Source organism: Acanthochromis polyacanthus, chromosome 17 (genome assembly GCF_021347895.1).
Source record: "Acanthochromis polyacanthus isolate Apoly-LR-REF ecotype Palm Island chromosome 17, KAUST_Apoly_ChrSc, whole genome shotgun sequence".
In the NCBI taxonomy this organism is placed as follows: domain Eukaryota; kingdom Metazoa; phylum Chordata; class Actinopteri; family Pomacentridae; genus Acanthochromis; species Acanthochromis polyacanthus.
In genome coordinates this window covers 35872019-35888463 of record NC_067129.1, presented here as the reverse complement: position 1 = coordinate 35888463, position 16445 = coordinate 35872019, and the positions used below count along the sequence as shown (strand labels likewise).

The window sequence follows — 16445 nt, the reverse complement described above, 5'->3', positions numbered from 1 at the left end:
CCCTAACTAAACGCTGTTTTTGTGGGTACATCACCTGTTCCAACATGTTCTGCAGCCGCTCGGCTTCCAGGTCAATGACAAACTTCTTCTCCTGTCGCCGGTCCAGGTCCTCCAGCAGTCGCCGGTAGCTGGCGTCATTGAAGTTTTCCACGCAGATGGCGCTGACCTGCCAGTTGTTCTGTCCAGCCTTCTCCATAATGGCCTGCAGGATGGCATATCCTGAAAGTAAAACATTCAATTTAATTTTAAGCTTTATCATTTTGTTTTTTGCATCACAGTGCTTAATAATGTTCCATATAAGTATCTATTGTATGTACTCAATAACCACTCTTCACTTTATCAACACAAATGTTTATTTTTATCCAACTAAATATTTTCCTAACAATAAAAGAAAAAAAGTCAAAAAATGTTAAAAGGTCCATGAATAAGTATAGCAAAATTGGACAGCACCATGATTCACATTATAGGTTCAGCACAGGTGTAGATTTTAGCAGTGACACAGCAAACACATCCCCATCAATATTTTGAACACAAGCAAAAATCAACAGATTTTTATTTTGAAAAAACACTCAAACACTCAAACACTCATAGATACAGCAACGCCTCCGACAAGAGTGGATCTTTTTTCCTTAACATGTCAAACATAGATATATGTGCAAAAGTTTGGGATTTAAAAGTCAACAACAATGAATGAATTTGTCATTGATGTGAAATAGTAAATGCAAAGAACTTATTTTTCCAAAGACAGAAATTCCACTAGAAATTATTGCACAAAACAAACTAACTGGTGGACAAAAATATCTCCAACAGGCAGAAATATAAGTTTTTGATGCTACAAACTAACTAGAGAGGACCTCTAGTCATTGTTCATAACCACAACTTTTCTCTTTAGTTGCATAGCCAGAACCAAACCTTAATCATTGTGCATTTGCCACAACTAAGATCTTTCACTAATTGTAGCCATAGCATGGTTGTAATTTCCACATATTGTAGAAACGGTAAAGGCAAAAGAAATATATGTTTTTGATCAGACTGTTGTCATTAAACACAGTTTTTGCAGAACTGCCTAGAACCAACTCTTCTCTGTGCTTCATAGCCGGATAAAGAACTCATACTTGCCGATAAAGTTTTGTTGAGACTTAACCCAAACGCCAAACAAACAGGTTTTCTATGTTCATCTCACATTGCACGGGTAAAACGTTTCTTTAAGGTAGATTGGACTTCTCCAGTAAACAGCTTGTTTTTTCATTCAGTATTCATTACCCAAATGCATCATGCCTCCTTGAGGCCTCAAAAAACACATTGAATCCATTTTATACCCCATGAAGCTACATTTTAAATATTTTACATCTTGCATTTGCTATTGAGCATTCTTCCCCACTTGTTGCAGGCGCATCAAAATTCAAGATTCAAGAGCTTCAATTTTCCAAATGCTCTTACAAAATGTGCAGTCAAATGCAAAATAATTTTCTTTTAAAAAAGAACTTTAGAAAATAAGAGGAAAGGCACAATAAATACTCAGGAGGTAGAGATCTGATCTTCTCAGTGGAACAAACTGAACTGAATCGGCAACAGTTATGTACCTTGCATCATTTGCAAGGTGCAAAACTCTGCTGCAACAATAATGTAACAATGAAAATTCAATTAGCCCTTAACTGCACGTGTAATTGGACCCTACACTCTTCCATAAGTAGGTCAAAAAGGACCTGTTTAAGAATCAATGTGTTCTTATACAATTTTTGTCATTTTGGTTGAGAGTAATAATTTTGTATTATTGTTTGTGTTATATTTTTGCCCATACAAGAATGATTTCATGTTTGAAATATCTTTTTTTTTTTTACTTTATAATAGATTTTGAACATTTTGATAATTGATAAAGAATATTACACAGAACAGCAACAGAAGAATGTTAACATCCATTTTGTTGACATTTTTCCACTCTTTTCCTCCAGCTGCTGTTGTTCTCCGTCACTCCAAATTTGTGCATCACCTCTTGTTTGATATTATTAGTGCTTGGGGTAGTAATACTGAAACAAAAATTTCTTTAAAAGTATAAAAGGTAACTTAAAAATGCAAATGGAATGATATCAAATACAAGTCTTTTAAGGAATAGCTGGAAAATAAAATGATAAAAAGTTTTCATTATAAAGATATTGCAAGAAAACAACCTCAACAGGTCATTTTTGACCCACTTGAGCATCTAAAGGTTAAACATTTCAATCATTCTCTGAAGAGTTGCTGCAGTTTGTCATATGAGACTGAAAACATGGCTCTCATGGCTGTTTTTGTGCAGTTCTGGATCTAAATTGATCACTTTGCATTACTACAATAACGCTTTGTGCGCTAGAAATCTTATTCAAGTGTCAGTTTAACGGCTCCTGAATAGGTTTGCTGCTTGAATCAAAGCAGATGTTTTCCAGACTGAAATATGGCACACGTGAAGTGCTAAAGCATATTGCACATAATTGCTAATTTTGAATCGCAAACTGGCTTTAGTTGGCCCCAACGTGCCTGTCAAGACAGCCTCCTTCCGATCTGAAGGAAACTAAAAAAGAAATCAGCTTTTGTGCTTTTCCATGCTGAGCCTAGCTTTTGATCCGGTTGGAGGAAAAAGGAGTTGGACGTGACACGAGACTCTGGAGGAGGTTGGGCCGTCACTGTCAGGTTTGTGTAGGAAGAAGATGAGTGTCAGCGAGGAAACTGGGGAGCTGTGAGGGCGGCTGTTCTCCAGCAGGAACAGATGTCCCCCTTAAACGGCCCCTCCTGGTGGCCATCACAATCTGGCAACCCGTCTCCCTTTGCTCCCAATTAGTGGATTAACCTGTGCTCTGGCAACCCTGCTTCCTTTCCACCTCCTTCATCCCCTCCCCAGCCCCCCTTTGCTCCCCATTATAGGGATGTCGATGCCAAGGGGGACTGCTGGTTGAAGCAACACACACACACACATGGAAAACACACACACAAGCATGTTTTATGTCAGACCGTCCTGAGGGAAGAGCCGGTTCATGACATTTTGGTTTGCCCTGAAGTCGGACCCCAAATGGGATGGGATTGTTCTCTGTTATAACAGAAGACAAATGGAGCTGCATGTTGAAAGCAGGAAATTCTGAATCAGCTTTTGTTGCTGCACAAAAGTGTCACAGTGGGACAGAGTTGACAGATATTTTCCACTTTCCAAGAAGAATACTTGAATGTCTGACACTTGATTAAAATTATGCTTCTGTATTATTACTACTACGGCTGAACGGTTTGGGGAAATGTCTGACAGATACGGCGTTGTGATAAGCAGTTTCATTTTTAAAAGTCATACCTCAGTTATTGTGCCAAGATCAATAAAGAAATAATGTTTAAATTATGATTATTAAAAGCTTATGTTCTCTGCATGTGGTCGGCAGTTTAACCCTTTGAATACCAAGCAGTTTCTGGGTGTTTTGCTGCTGCTGTTTTTACTCACTGTGGGATCATTTATAACTGCATTCTAAAGTCATGCACCTTTATGGAAACAGCACAACCATGGCTAGAAGTGGAGAGAATTAAAAAAATGTCTAATGTGCACTATGACACAGCTATAATGCCATAAATTACTAAAATGTAAGAAAAAACTAAAGTTATTTCTAATTTATTGGATCACAATTTTAAAAAAATTCCATCACCATATCAAACATTTCTTCAAGTGGCCAGGTGTTACATATATTGGCGAAATAGTTGCTCTACATATTATAGATATTTTACTTTATCCATTTTCAAAGTGTTTTTTCTCATATCTGCTCTTTGTAAACACAGTTTGCCGGCAGTTCAGCCGAAAAGTCCCTGAATTTTTGAAGGAGAGAGCTGATTTATTAATGGCACCTTGATTGCATCAAGGAATGTGGAATTTTTTGTTTTTTACTGAATGTGATTAGTGCAAACTACTTTTTTTTTTTTTTTTTTAACATTTTTTAATGTGACAAGTAGAGTATAATGATTTTGATGAAATATCATGATTCTAAGCTTAGAATTGGTTGTCAAAAATAAAAATTGGACAGTTTTAATTTTTTTTTTAACAGTTGCTGGCTCTGACAAATGTAGCAATTTTTATTGTTATTGTTTTTTTTAAAGATAACATGCTCCTGCAACACCTTTGCAGGTTTTGGGGTTCAGAAGAAAAAGTTCTGAACCACACATGGTGCATAAATCCTGAATTTGTTCATTGACCTGTTTCAAATGATCATGATTTCATTTTCATTTATAAATGAATTTATTGTCCAACCATATGTACTAGACCCCATAACTGCTTGACAAATAAGATATGAGGGGATTTTACATTTGTAGTTTGACAAAATCAATGATACTTCCATTTCTAAGTTCCATTTTAAAATTTAAAGTGTAAACTGTTTTCCCACACTTTCTATCTCTACTACCTTTATCAAAAATAAATACAAAATGTTAAAAAAGAAACAAGTATGATTAAAATATGAGGAAATATGATATTGAGCTTTAACCAAATTCAGCTTATTTCAATTTTTAAAAAGGCAGCTGCCCCTAAAAATCAATTGTCCTCAATATTTTAACCAGAAGTTTAATAAACAATCAGTTACGTTCCATGTAGCATCTCTTCAGTCATGACTGATGTTACTTTCTGAATGGTAAAATCAATATTCTTTGTGTCAATATTCACATCCCTGGACTTCAAATACACTATTTCCTTACCTTAACATTTACTTAGTGGTGTTTGTGTCTACCTGCTAAGGGACTACAGACAGATAACAGCTGGTGCCTGAATCTGATTCAAAGTGCCTCTTCTTATTGCTTGAGATTAAGGGTTTCGCACTTGTTTCCTGACAAATAAACATAAAAACGGACAGACTGTGCAGGGCAGGAAGCCATAGATGAGGCTAAAATGTCTCCCTGTGGTAGGTGCAGCATTTTTGCTGCTATTGACTGCATCGACTGATGCTGCTTAAGCTAAATGAGCAGCTGTTAGTGTGTTATGCTGTGAAACCATAGTTTATCATGATGCCAGTGAGCAACTTTTCCTTTTGGGTTGATGCAGCGCAATCAATTTTAAGCTTATTTCCAGCATGTTTTGTATCTCTTGTGCTACATTTGACTCTCATAATGTCACACTTACAGCTGCTGGGCCTTTCAACCTTGTACAGCAAATACACATTTTGGTAATAACCGCAGATTTACTACTTGCAAATTTGCAGTAATTTTCGACAAGCATGGATTTTTTTTGGCTGACAACAGTGATAGCTTTTATGGCTGACATTGACTTATTACAACCCAATTCGTCTATCCATCCTTCCACTTTCTACTCCTTATCCAGGTCTGGGTTGCAGAGGCAGCGACCTAAGCAGAGCTGCCCAGAACTCCCTTTTTAAGCTCTTTCAGGAAGTATCCCCAAGCCAGCTGAGAAACATAATCTCTCCAGTGCATCCCGGTTCCACCCTGGGTCTCCTCCCAGCTGATAACGCCCAAAACACTGCGCACGTAAGGCAGCTGGAAGGCCTCCTGGACAGATGCTCGGACCACCTAAACTGGCTTCTCTCCATGCAGCGGACTAGAGGTTCTGCTGAAATTGTTTTCAGGGATTTGAAAGCTTCCTGTAGAAAATCATAATAAATGGTTGAGCAACACAGTGCTTCATACTGTAAAGGTCCCATATGGTGAAAAATCCATTTTAATTGTCTTAAACAGCTGGAGGTGTAAAATAAAAACTGTGAAAATATGAAGGAGCCAAATACCACCATTCCTCAATTAGATGGCCTTCCGGCTTTACAAATTGGTAAGAATTATGTTTAGTTTCTCAGCAGAATCTGAGGAACCACTACTTGTTTGGATCATACATTATATAATTCTGTACCCTCACTGGTGTGATCCATTTAAAACAGGGATCGGCAACCTTTAACACTCAAAGAGCCATTTCGACCCGTTTCCCACAGAAAAGAAAACACTGAGAGCCGCAAAAAACTTTTGGCATTTAAAATGAAGACAACACTGCATATATCGCTTTTTTACCTCTATGCCCTTGTTAATTTTGACTAATTAATTAATAAAAAAAATAATGCATTAAAAAAAATAATGTATTTAACCGTACCTTTCTCAGTTCCCAAATTTCTGGCACACCGATAACACTGATGAACACTCCAGCCAGCTAGGTAGCGCTAATGAACCTAAAGTCTGTTTTCCAGCCATGAAGAAGATTCACAGGATGCACTGTCAGCGCACAACAAAGTTTAGTGAATAGTGATTGAAGATGAGAACACTCTGAGTGTGTTGAGCAGAAATTTTCTTTTAAAAATCTTCCTGATGGCAGCTTGGATAAAAACGTGGTTATTTGGAAATTGTGCAACAAATAGTTTTCTGATCACCGCAACACTTCAAGCCGGTGTATCCATCTCATAATAGACCACTTTTCGAGATGCTAAAGGTGCTTGAGTTTACAAAAAGCTTTAAAATATTGAATATAATCGCGACAAATGAACTTTGAGGTTGCAGTAATCTGTAAATGTAGTAGACAGATAAATATAAATGAAATATACTTGTGCAGGACTCTGCTGTGAAGGCGGAGATGTGTGGCGGTGGTGTATTTGCGACAATAAAAAAGAAAGAAATTTGAAGGAGTGACGGCTAGGATTTAGGAATGGTGGCCCGCCGCTGCTGAATGAATGTAGAGCAAACACTGGGATCCGAAGATCAACAGGACTCCAAATGAATACACTGTTAACCTTTCCTGCTCAGCTCCCGACTGTGGTCAGGAGCCCAGGGGAGGACAGTTCTCTAGGGCCGAAGTTATTGTTGTTACTTCGGGGTTAACCCCCTTCACTTCCTCAGCAGTCGTAGAAGGCAAAGACACAGGAGCCCGACCTTATTGAAGAATACTGCAGCCTTTATTTCGAATTAACAGTGACTGAACGATACAGTCGCGCTAACCCAGCAGCTACACACCTCTTCTCTCTTACTCCCCGAACCGACTGTCATCTTCCTCGCTCGCGCTGCATTCAGGGTCGCTCAGACATCTTGCTCTCCCCCTCTCACACACACACACACACACACACACACACACACACACACACACACACACACACACGCTGCTCTCTCTCTCCCTCTCTCATAACGGAGCCACACACTCTCATAACAACACGCAGGCCGGCGAGTGTCGGAGATTGACGGCTGGGACGCATATTTTGACAGACAAAAATTAAGACGTTTTATTTTGATGTTACAAGATCACAATAATCTTCAAATTTAGAATTACATTTTTAAAACTAACAAACTAAAATAAAAAAAAATGTAATTAAATAACCTGCTGATTATTAATTTTCCAAAGCTACAGGGAGCCACAACAGAGGGACGAAAGAGTCGCATGCAGCTCCGGAGCCACAGGTTGCCGACCCCTGATTTAAAACAACCAGCTGCCACACATTCCAACCGGGTATATTTACTTTCTAGAGCTGCTTCTGCTAACTCTAAAATGTGTCAGCCTTAAGTAAAATATTGCCATATGTTCTGCTGCTGACAGCAAGAGTAAATACAAGAGTCTATATGTCAGGGCTCCCTCCTCACCCCCGTCCTTCCCACCTGACATCCCCAAATACCCCTTTTCCCATCTGCTTCTCTCCCCCTCTCCTGTTCCTCTGCCCTGCCTGTCTCTCATCCACTCCTCTGCCCTACCTGTCTCTCATCTGTTCCTCTGCCCTACCTGGCCTGCCTATCTCCCATCCGCTCCTCTGCCCTGTCTTTCCCCTACAGCTCGGTGCCTGAGTGGAGTCCAGCTTCTCCAGCTGACTCCACTCAGGCAATCAACCTCCTCCACGGCTCCCGGGCAGCTGATAATCATCATGCTAACGACTCACCTCCACAATAAGTACCGGCTCAGCCTTCCACTCCCTGCCAGAGTATTAAACAAGAACCATGCAGTTCGGTTTGCGCTCTAGCCTTTAACATTTTCTGTTTTGAGTTTCTGCCGTGTTCTGACGTTGTTTTCTCCTGCTTTGTTCAGTTCAGCTGCCCGGGATCCCCCGCCATCCTTCTTTCCCTCCGGCTCTCCCGACAAGTCCTCACCGGTTTCCCCTGCCTGGACCCCCACTCCTGCCTGGATCCCCACTCCTGCCTGGAACCCCCACTCCTGCCTGGATCCCCCACTCCTGCCTGGATCCCCCACTCTTGCCTGGATCCCCCACTCTTGCCTGGATCCCCCACTCTTGCCTGGATCCCCCACTCCTGCCTGGATCCCCCACTCCTGCCTGGATCCCCCACTCCTGCCTGGATCCCCCACTCCTGCCTGGATCCCCCACTCCTGCCTGGATCCCCCACTCCTGCCTGGATCCCCCACTCTTGCCTGGACCCCCACACCTGCCCGGAACCCCCCGCTCCTACACCCTGGTTTTCCCCCACCTAGCCACCATTTTCACCCCCAAACAATAAACCACTTGCATTCAGCCAGCCCTGGTAGTGTGGCTTTCTGCTCGGGTCCACCAGCTCAGTCCGTGACAGAATACTCTGGCCAACAAACGGACCCGGAGAGCCCACTACCGGGGTTTGGACCAATCCTCTCCCCTCCACAGCCCTCGCCATCCCCGTAATTGGAATCCCTCTGCTCTGCTCCTCGTCTGGTCACCGTCAGTCCTCTGTGAGTAACTCTCCTTTTGTTAAATCCAGTCTAGCCCAGTACACCCCACTGTTAATTTTGTTGGAGCCACCCTGTTTAGTTTTCAGTCACCATGCCTAGCAAGACCTCGACCCAGCCCGCTGAACCCCAGACCCAGACTTCAGATTCATCCTACGTGTTCTTCTTTTCTTGCAAGGAGAACAGCGTTTTTTTTTTTATGCTGTCAGCGACCTCTGGTGGGAGTGGAAGGAGACTGGCAAGGAGAGCACAGTAGTCTTGGCGCACAGGTTAGCAGCCCAGAGGCCCGAGCTAACCTGCCGCCTACCCAAGGAGATACAGGACTTCCTGGACACTCCTCCCCGTACCCAGTCCCCGGCTCCTGTTCCGCCCCCGGAGGGGCTCCCGGCTCCGCCCCCGGAGGGGCTCCCGGCTCCGCCCCCGGAGGGGCTCCCGGCTCCGCCCCCGGAGGGGTTCCCGGCTCCAGTTCCCGCGGAGGTCGACGGCGCCCCGCCCCCAGTTCCCGCGGAGGTCGACGGCGCCCCGCCTCCAGTTCCCGCGGAGGTCGACGGCGCCCCGCCTCCGCTCCCTGGAACCTCGGCAGCCTTAGAAGGGACTAAGGTCTTCCCCGAGTCCAGGAAGAGGCTTTGCGCCTCCCATCCTGCGCCGCCCCCGGAGGGGCCCCTGGATCCTGCGCCGCCCCCAGAGGGGCCCCTGGATCCTGCGCCGCCCCCGGAGGGGCCCCTGGCCCAGTGTTCGGTCCTGCCCCCGGAGGACCCATCGGACCCGGCTCTGCCCCCAGTCCGTCCTCCAGCCCGGCCCCTCTGCCCTGTCCGGCCCCCGGGCCGTCCTCCAGCCCGGCCCCTCTGCCCTGTCCGGCCCCCGGAGCCGTCCGCCGGAGCGGCCCCTCTGCCCTGTCCGGCCCCCGGGCCGTCCGCCGGAGCGGCCCCTCTGCCCTGTCCGGCCCCCGGGCCGTCCGCCGGAGCGGCCCCTCTGCCCTGTCCGGCCCCCGGGCCGTCCGCCGGAGCGGCCCCTCTGCCCTGTCCGGCCCCTACCTGCCCAGCCCCTGGACCGTCCGCCGGAGCGGCCCCGCCTGTCTGTCCCGTCCCTACCTGCCCAGCCCCTGGACCGTCCGCCGGAGCGGCCCCGCCTGTCTGTCTGGACCCCAGGCCGTCCTCGGAGAAGGGACCCTCCGGCGAGTCCAGCTTCGGCCGGCCCTGCCTCCAGGACTCCCTCTGAAGCGCGCCCTCCACCCTGTCCAATCTCAACCCGTCCCGCCTTCGGGCCGTCCCCCGAAGCGGACCCTCTGGCCCGCCCAGCCTCGACCGGGCCGCCCCCCGGAACGGACTCTCCGTCCTGCCCATCCACGGCCATTCCGGCCCCCAGGAACGGACTCTCCGTCCTGTCCATCCCCGGCCAGTCCGGCCCACAGTCCATCCTCCGGAGCGGATCCTCCAGCCCACTCATCCCCAGCCAGTCCGGCCCACGGTCCGTCCTCCGGAGCGGACCCTCCGCCCTATCCATCCTCGGCCAGTTGCGCCTTCGGGCCGACCCCCAGAGCTACTGCCCTTCCCTTCACTCAGTTCAGTCCTGCCCAGTCCTGCCCTCAGTTCAGTCCTGCCCAGTCCCAATCCTGCCCCAGTCTAGTTCCCCCTGTGGGCCCTTCCAGTTCCCCCTGTGGGCCCTGCCCTTCCAGTTCCCCCTGTGGGCCCTGCCCTTCCAGTTCCCCCTGTGGGCCCTGCCCTTCCAGTTCCCCCTGTGGGCCCTGCCCTTCCAGTTTCCCCTGTGGGCCCTGCCCGCCCTTGGTAGCCGTGGGTTCTCGCCCCGGCTGGCTCCGTAGGGCGCCAGGAGGCGCCCATTGAGGGGGGGATACTGTCAGGGCTCCCTCCTCACCCCCGTCCTTCCCACCTGACATCCCCAAATACCCCTTTTCCCATCTGCTTCTCTCCCCCTCTCCTGTTCCTCTGCCCTGCCTGTCTCTCATCCACTCCTCTGCCCTGCCTGTCTCTCATCCACTCCTCTGCCCTGCCTGTCTCTCATCCACTCCTCTGCCCTGCCTGGCTCTCATCCACTCCTCTGCCCTGCCTGGCCTGCCTATCTCCCATCCGTTCCTCTGCCCTGTCTTTCCCCTACAGCTCGGTGCCTGAGTGGAGTCTAGCTTCTCCAGCTGACTCCACTCAGGCAATCAACCTCCTCCACGGCTCCCGGGCAGCTGATAATCATCATGCTAACGACTCACCTCCACAATAAGTACCGGCTCAGCCTTCCACTCCCTGCCAGAGTATTAAACAAGAACCATGCAGTTCAGTTTGCGCTCTAGCCTTTAACATTTTCTGTTTTGAGTTTCTGCCGTGTTCTGACGTTGTTTTCTCCTGCTTTGTTCAGTTCAGCTGCCCGGGATCCCCCGCCATCCTTCTTTCCCTCCGGCTCTCCCGACAAGTCCTCACTGGTTTCCCCTGCCTGGACCCCCCACTCCTGCCTGGACCCCCCACTCCTGCCTGGACCCCCCACTCCTGCCTGGACCCCCCACTCCTGCCTGGACCCCCCACTCCTGCCTGGACCCCCCACTCCTGCCTGGACCCCCACTCCTGCCTGGACCCCCACACCTGCCTGGACCCCCACACCTGCCCGGAACCCCCCGCTCCTACACACTGGTTTTCCCCCACCTAGCCACCATTTTCACCCCCAAACAATAAACCACTTGCATTCAGCCAGCCCTGGTAGTGTGGCTTTCTGCTCGGGTCCACCAGCTCAGTCCGTGACACTATATGCATTCCCAGCATCTAAGGAGCTAAAGATCCAGTACACTTTTTATTTTTTTATGGCAATGTTATCACAACTATGGGAAAGTCCATAGTTTTAGCATGTTATGTGGCTAATATGGCTAACATTGCATTTACTTTGATTGTATCTCCACAGATCAGAGCTCTGTGAAAACTTAAACACTGAAGCACAAACAGAAATGATTAGGACTGATTTGAAAGGGCTAAACAAGGACTGGGTGGGTTCCTATAATTCCATGTTGCCAGCTGTGTTTCAGTGCAACCTCAACTCAGCCAGTATTTACCTCTGTTTTCTTCTCTCTTGTTTTCTGTGCTCACATATTGTGTATTTTAATTCAGACAAATCCCCAGTAAAACTTCTTATTTGGATATTTCAAGTTGTCTGTTGTCAGACAACTGATCAAGTATGAAACAGTGTCTAAAACACTGCTCCTTTAGACTACATGTCAACCAGCAGTCACTTCAGAGCCACTTCAAGCTGCTGCTCTGAACTACTAAATCACTGATTTTATGATTGCAACATTGACTGACAAATTCAGTTAAAAATAACAAGCTATACTGTGAATTTGGTCATTTTTCTTGTAAAATCAAATAAAATTATGTCTGTGTCAGCTACAGTTTTGCTCAGTGCTGTCAATCACAGAGACAGAGAGTGTCTTCTTCTTGAAGGGGGTGTTGATGTTAAGCTACAGAAACTGAAATCAAGGAGTTTTACAGTCTTGCAAAATGAAAACATCTTCATGATACTTTGAGGTGAAATTCAAGGACATATGTGGGACTTCTAAGTGTTCCTTATTTTTACAAGATTTTTTTTAAAATATGACCAATAGCTCATGAATGTGGCATCAGAATTTGTAAAAGCCATAACACTACTTGATTAGACACTAATCCAGGATCCAGTAGAAGCTAGCTCTGTGTTTGTGCACAGTGGGGCCTCTAGTCTCCACTCAGTTACTGCAGAAATTCAGGCAAAAAATGATTTCTCAGTTGTGTTACATCCCTGCTAATGTGCAAATCTTTGCATTAAAATGAGACTTAATCCTCACCTCAATTCAGAGCATCTTCTAAAGGAAAAATGTTAATAAAATTTAGTGGACAATAAAATTTACAGATGTCCCCTAAATGCCTCACAGACAGGATGCAGTAGAAGGCAGCTGGGTGTTTGTGCACAGAGAAGTCTCCAGTCAAAAATAGCCAAAAACGACTTTAAAAAGAGTAAAGTATATTGTTTTCAAGTCAGATCTACAGAAGATGAAACCAGATAACTTCATCTAAACTGTCTTTTTTTCTGTGGCATCGGACTTTGAAAACCCATGACACTACTAGACTAGACACTAAAATTTACCAATGTTCCCTAAATGCCTTGCATGTAGGAGAGAGTACAAGCCAGATGGGTGTGCACAGAGAAGCCTCTCGTCTCCAGAAAGTTACTGCAGAAACTCAGACAAGAGAAAATACTTCTGGGTTGTTTTACATCCCACTAATGTACAAATCTTTGCATTGAAATGAGACTGAAAATACTCTTCACCTCAATTCAGAATATATCCTAAAGGAAAAATGTGATTAAATCTTAGCAGACACTAAAAATGACCAATGTTCCCTCAATACCGCCTATGCATGGTACAGTAGAAGCTAGCTGGGTGTTTGTGCACAGAGCAGTCTCTTGTCTCCACTAGATGAAAAATAACTTAGAAAAGAGTAAAATAAGGGGTTCTAATGTCAGATTTACCCAACTTATAACCAGATAATCGTATTTGTGGGTGTTTTCTGTGAGCAAGAATAGTTTAAACATCAACATCACAGTCGATCGTGTTCATTTATTTGCGAGAAGCCAATAGTGCTGCTGACTGTTTTTACATAGATTTCAATTTTCTTTAGGTCAATACTAATTTATCTTATTATTTATTTGAATATTATGACTTTTTTAACTTTTAAATTCCTTATGTTCCATGCTTTAAATTACAATAAAGGATTATATTGTAAAATAATATAATACTCAATTAACTGTGAAGCAAATACTTTAATTGACAAGGACAAGGATTACTGTTAAAAGTAATAAAGCCAGCAAAATCTTGCAGTCTGAAACACATATTTCAGAATATGCTTCATGAGGGTGTACGTTCTCTTTATTTGTGGCCATTCAGGGAAACAGGCTGAGGTTAAGAAAGTGACACGCTGCTGTAATATAAAACTGTCAGAATCAGGAGCCAGATTTCAGAGTTTCCCACCAGATAGAAATCAGCAGCAGGGCGGGCCGCTGCGATATCCCATCATGCCCCATTGTGCCACATGGTGCACACATCTCATAGACGGGAAGCTGCAGTAGTGGTGGCTGAGGCAGGCAAAGCTCGTAAAGGGTCAGCTGATTACCAGCTGATAAATGTGTAGCCCCAGGGCTGAATGTGGAGCAGCAGCCAGTCGCAATCAGCATCAGCGTCAAAGACACAGCCATGGGCGAGACGGCCGACCGACCGACGCATGTTGTGCAGAACAGAGCCGAGCTGGACACTAGTTGGAAGCAGCTACAGCATGTGGAGAGGAAACCGAAGCACATCTGGTTCTGTTTGGTTTCTTCCTCTTCTGCTGCTGCTGCTCTCCTTCCCTGTTGTCGAGTCCTCTGCCCTCCGGTGTGAAGCTCAGAGACAGCATATGTCGACTCCTTCCATCCTTCCTTCCTTGATGCTTTGCTTCAACCTTCTCCTCTCCATAGAAAACACAGAGAGTTTGATGTGTTTAAAAAAAAGAGATTCATCACAGCTGATATCGGTGCATCTGCTGAAGGAGGAATGACATCTGTTCTTTAGTGTTCTCTTGTTGATTCCGGCTTTGTCTTTCCACATGTATCTCCATGTTCTCTCATTTCCTTCCTTTTTCTTTCACCTATCCTTGTTTCCTCTCCTTTACTTAGAACTTCCTTTCTTCCACCCTAATCTGTTCTTCTGCTGTTTACGCTACTAATCTTGTTTCCTCATCTGTCCTTTCCTACTCTCATTTTGTCCTCTTGTATTTTAGTTACCTCTTTTAACTTTACATTTCCTCTTTATCCTTTTCTTTCCTTTACATCCTCTCCTTCCACTTCTCTGTTTTTTCTATTGTTGTTTCTCTCTGATTTCTTGATTCCATCCTTCTTGCTTTCATTCTTTTCCTAAGTCTTTGTTTCCTCTCCTCTCTTTTCTTCTCCTGTCCGCTTCTCCTTTTTACTAAATTTCCTGATTTCTTGTCTCTTGTACTCTTATTTTTGCTTTTCCTTTTCGCTTCCTACTCTAAAATCCTTGTTTCCTTTCCTCTGCTCATCTCTTCTATTCCTATTTCTTCACCTCTCCTTCCCAGTCTTTTAATTCCGTTCCTCTCTTCTTGCCTCTTTTACTGCTTTGTTCTCATTCCTTTCTTCTCCCCTTCTTACAATTTGTCCACTAATCTCTTCTTTCCTCTCACTTTTTTCCTTTCTATGGAGTTCTTTTCTCAGATCTTCATTTCTTTTCCTAATGGTACTGTCTACAGATACGGACCCGTACCCGTAGCCTGTGGGCTACGGATACGGCACTTTCCATTTGCCAGACAGATACGGACCCGTACGCGAGTCTCGCGAGTCAAGAAGCTGCTAACCACTGCAAACTGTTGAAAGGTAAGCAAAGGTTAAGGTTAGGGTTAGTGTTAGGGTCAGGTTTAGGGTCCGTACCTGTAGTACCGATGCTATGGGTCCGTACCACTAGCGTCTACCGGGAGTCACATGACCAGATCTCACGTATCTGATTGGCAAATGGCAAGTGCCGTATCCGTAGTCCATAGGCTACGGGTACGGGTCCGTACCTCTAGCAACAACCTTTCCTAATCTCTTGTTTTCTCTCCATTTCCCTCTTCTTTTCTTTTAGTTTCTTCTCCTTTTACTTCATTCGTGTGTCCTCATCTCACACTTTTTTCTTCTATTCTCATTTTCTCACCTCTCTTCTTCTTCTCCTAGTGTCCTAATGTTTTCCTTCCTCTTCTTCTGTTCTTTCCTCAAATCTTGTTTCCTCTCAGCTCCTTCCCTTCCCTTTTTTCCTCTTTGCCATTTCTTTTTGTTTCATCTCCCCTCTCCTCTCCTTTTTCCTACTAATTTCTTTCTTTCTCTAATCTCCTTTTGTCTCTCCTACCCTCATTTTCTGCCCCCTTGTTTTATTTCCTCTCCTCATCACTCGTTCCCTCTCTTTTCCTTTTTTCTCCATTCACCTCTTTTATTTGCTTACTCCTCAATTCTCATTCCTCTCCTCTGTCCTCATTTTTACTTCTAATCTTTTGATTTCTCTTTTCTCCTACCCTGATTTTTCTCTTAATTTTGTTCTGTTCCTCATCTGTCTTTCCTTTCTTATAGTTTCTGCTTATTTCCTCACCCTTCTTTTTATTTTTGCTCTTAATCTCTTGCTTCCTTTTCTCTTATTTTTCTTCCTTTTATTTCCTTTTCTTACTTCTGCTTTCATCTGTTTTGTCTCTTTTACTTTAGTTTAATTTTATTTCCTCTCCTAATCTCTGATTTTCTCTCCTCCTCTTCCTTTCCTTTCCTCCATCCTTGTTTGCTTTTAGCAATGCTCTTGCTTCCTCTCCCTACAATCCGTTTCCTCTCCTTTTGTTTCTCTGTGTATTTATTCTCTCCTCTTCGCTTCCTTAGCTCTCTCATTTCCTCTCCTTTGATTTCCTCTCCTAAATTTTCTCTTCTTCTTTTCCTTCTGTTCCTCAATCCTCTATTCCTTTCGTTTAGTTTCTTCTTATTTTCTCTCTCTTCCTTTCATTTCTGCTCCTAATCTATAGCTTCCTTTCCTTTTTTCTGTCCTTGTTCTTTCTTTCTGCTGTTTTTGTCTCTTTTACTCAAGTTCCATCTTATTTCCTCTCCTAATCTCTCAATTTCTCAACTTTCCCCCCTCTTCTCGCGTTTTTTTTCTTTCTTCTCATTTCCTTGGCTGTTTCCTCCCCTCATCTTGGTAGGAGATTCTTCTTTTCCTCCTTCCTTGCTTCCGTTTCCTTTTAGTAATCCTCTTGTTTCCTCCCCCCTCAGTCCATTTCCTCTCCTTTTGTTTCTCTCTGTATTTATTCTATCT

The 16445-nt window shown here is 44.9% G+C and overlaps 1 protein-coding gene across 7 annotated transcripts in view; it reads right to left on the bottom strand.

Annotated features, from left to right (window-relative positions):
• Positions 1 to 16445, bottom strand: part of gria4b (glutamate receptor, ionotropic, AMPA 4b) — a 343099-nt gene that overhangs the window by 155078 nt on the left and 171576 nt on the right. For all 7 annotated transcript variants that reach the window (XR_007937136.1, XM_051937659.1, XM_051937658.1 and 4 more), the window contains one exon: positions 35 to 219. Coding sequence is in view for 6 of the 7 variants with exons in the window: in XM_051937659.1 (XP_051793619.1) it covers positions 35 to 219 (185 nt within the window). In the remaining variant the exon portion in view is untranslated. The remainder of the gene's footprint in view (positions 1 to 34; positions 220 to 16445) is intronic.